Source organism: Gavialis gangeticus, unplaced genomic scaffold, assembly GCF_001723915.1.
Source record: "Gavialis gangeticus isolate Ggan-Ray unplaced genomic scaffold, GavGan_comp1, whole genome shotgun sequence".
NCBI classification, from domain to species: domain Eukaryota; kingdom Metazoa; phylum Chordata; order Crocodylia; family Gavialidae; genus Gavialis; species Gavialis gangeticus.
The window spans coordinates 17923872-17925166 of NW_017729034.1; the positions used below are offsets into that span (position 1 = coordinate 17923872).

General features: G+C 48.3%; 1 protein-coding gene across 1 annotated transcript in view; it reads left to right on the forward strand.

The window, feature by feature from the left end:
• CHD4 (chromodomain helicase DNA binding protein 4) overlaps positions 1-1295 on the forward strand; it is a 27490-nt gene that overhangs the window by 8022 nt on the left and 18173 nt on the right. Inside the window, exons 3-5 of the mRNA XM_019527046.1 lie at positions 58-185; positions 419-610; positions 1019-1137. Of these exons, the coding sequence (XP_019382591.1) occupies positions 58-185; positions 419-610; positions 1019-1137 (439 nt within the window). The remainder of the gene's footprint in view (positions 1-57; positions 186-418; positions 611-1018; positions 1138-1295) is intronic.

A 1295-nucleotide genomic window follows, 5' to 3' on the forward strand; every position in this document is an offset into this window, starting at 1 on the left:
GGACTGTGAATGGCTGAAATCAGCTCTTCCTAAATTTGTTTTGGCCTTTCCTTCCAGAGCCTGAAGAAGAGCCAGAGGAAGAGCTTCTATCAGAGGCTGAAACTCCCAAGATCAAGAAGAAGAAAAAACCCAAGAAGCTGAAGGAACCAAAAGTGCCCAAGCTCAGCAAGCGCCAGAAAAAGGAGGTGAGGAATTGAAGGGAAGAAGAGGGGGGAAGGAAATGAGCTCTGACTGCTGAGTACACAGGGGATCTCTTCTGTTGGTTTATGGCATGTGGCTTTGACCCTTAGTAATGAGCCCCTTTAAATGGTGGTAAAGGTGTGCTAATTTAGTACTTTCCTAAGGTATCATCTCACTGCTGCCTGATCTTCTCTCTCTCGCCTTCTCTTTCCTGCCGTCCTTCCACCCCTGCCACAAGCTGGGAGACAGCTCTGGTGAGGGAAATGAGTTTGTGGAGGAAGAGGAGGAGGTCTTGCGCTCAGACAGTGAGGGCAGTGACTACACCCCAGGGAAGAAGAAGAAGAAGAAACTAGGACCCAAAAAGGAAAAGAAAAATAAAGCCAAGCGCAAGGAGGAGGAAGAGGAGGAGGAGGAGGATGATGACTCCAAGGTGAGAGAAGCTGCCCAATTGTCCCCACTCCATCACCAAAATATGATCTGGAGAGACTCTTCTGTTTTCCCTCTGCAGAGGCATTTCCCTCTATGCCCATTTTCCTCCTCCAGGATGTCTTAGGCTTGCCCTTGTATCCAGATTACCATCCAAAGAATGTTTTGTTTTTATTTTGTTTTCCTTCCTTGGACAAGGTATACTGATCCCAGAGAGGTGGGATTTTTTTTTTTCCAGTTCCATCAGTGTTTTGGAGAGTCTATCCCCTGAACCCTGGGGGAGTAGTGGGTGGGGGGAAAGGTTGCCCTCAGATCCTGGAGCTGCCCAGAACTGATACAATCACCTGTGATGTATGGAGGTTCTTGGCATGTAGGGTTTCCCCTGAGACTTGCCTCATCTCCCTCTCCTAAGGAACCCAAATCATCTGCTCAGCTCCTAGAGGACTGGGGCATGGAAGATATTGATCATATCTTCACAGAAGAGGATTATCGCACTCTTACCAACTACAAAGCCTTCAGTCAATTTGTTAGGTAAGTCTTGAGCAGAAAGGGAAGGGGGAGGTAAGACAAAAGAACTGTTGGTCTTGGGACCTTTTAAGCACCCTGCAGGTACTAAATGATGATGAGCCTTGGTGGCAAAATTGCATCCTTGTGTCATTCCTCCTCTTCTCCCCCCCCCCCCCCCCCCC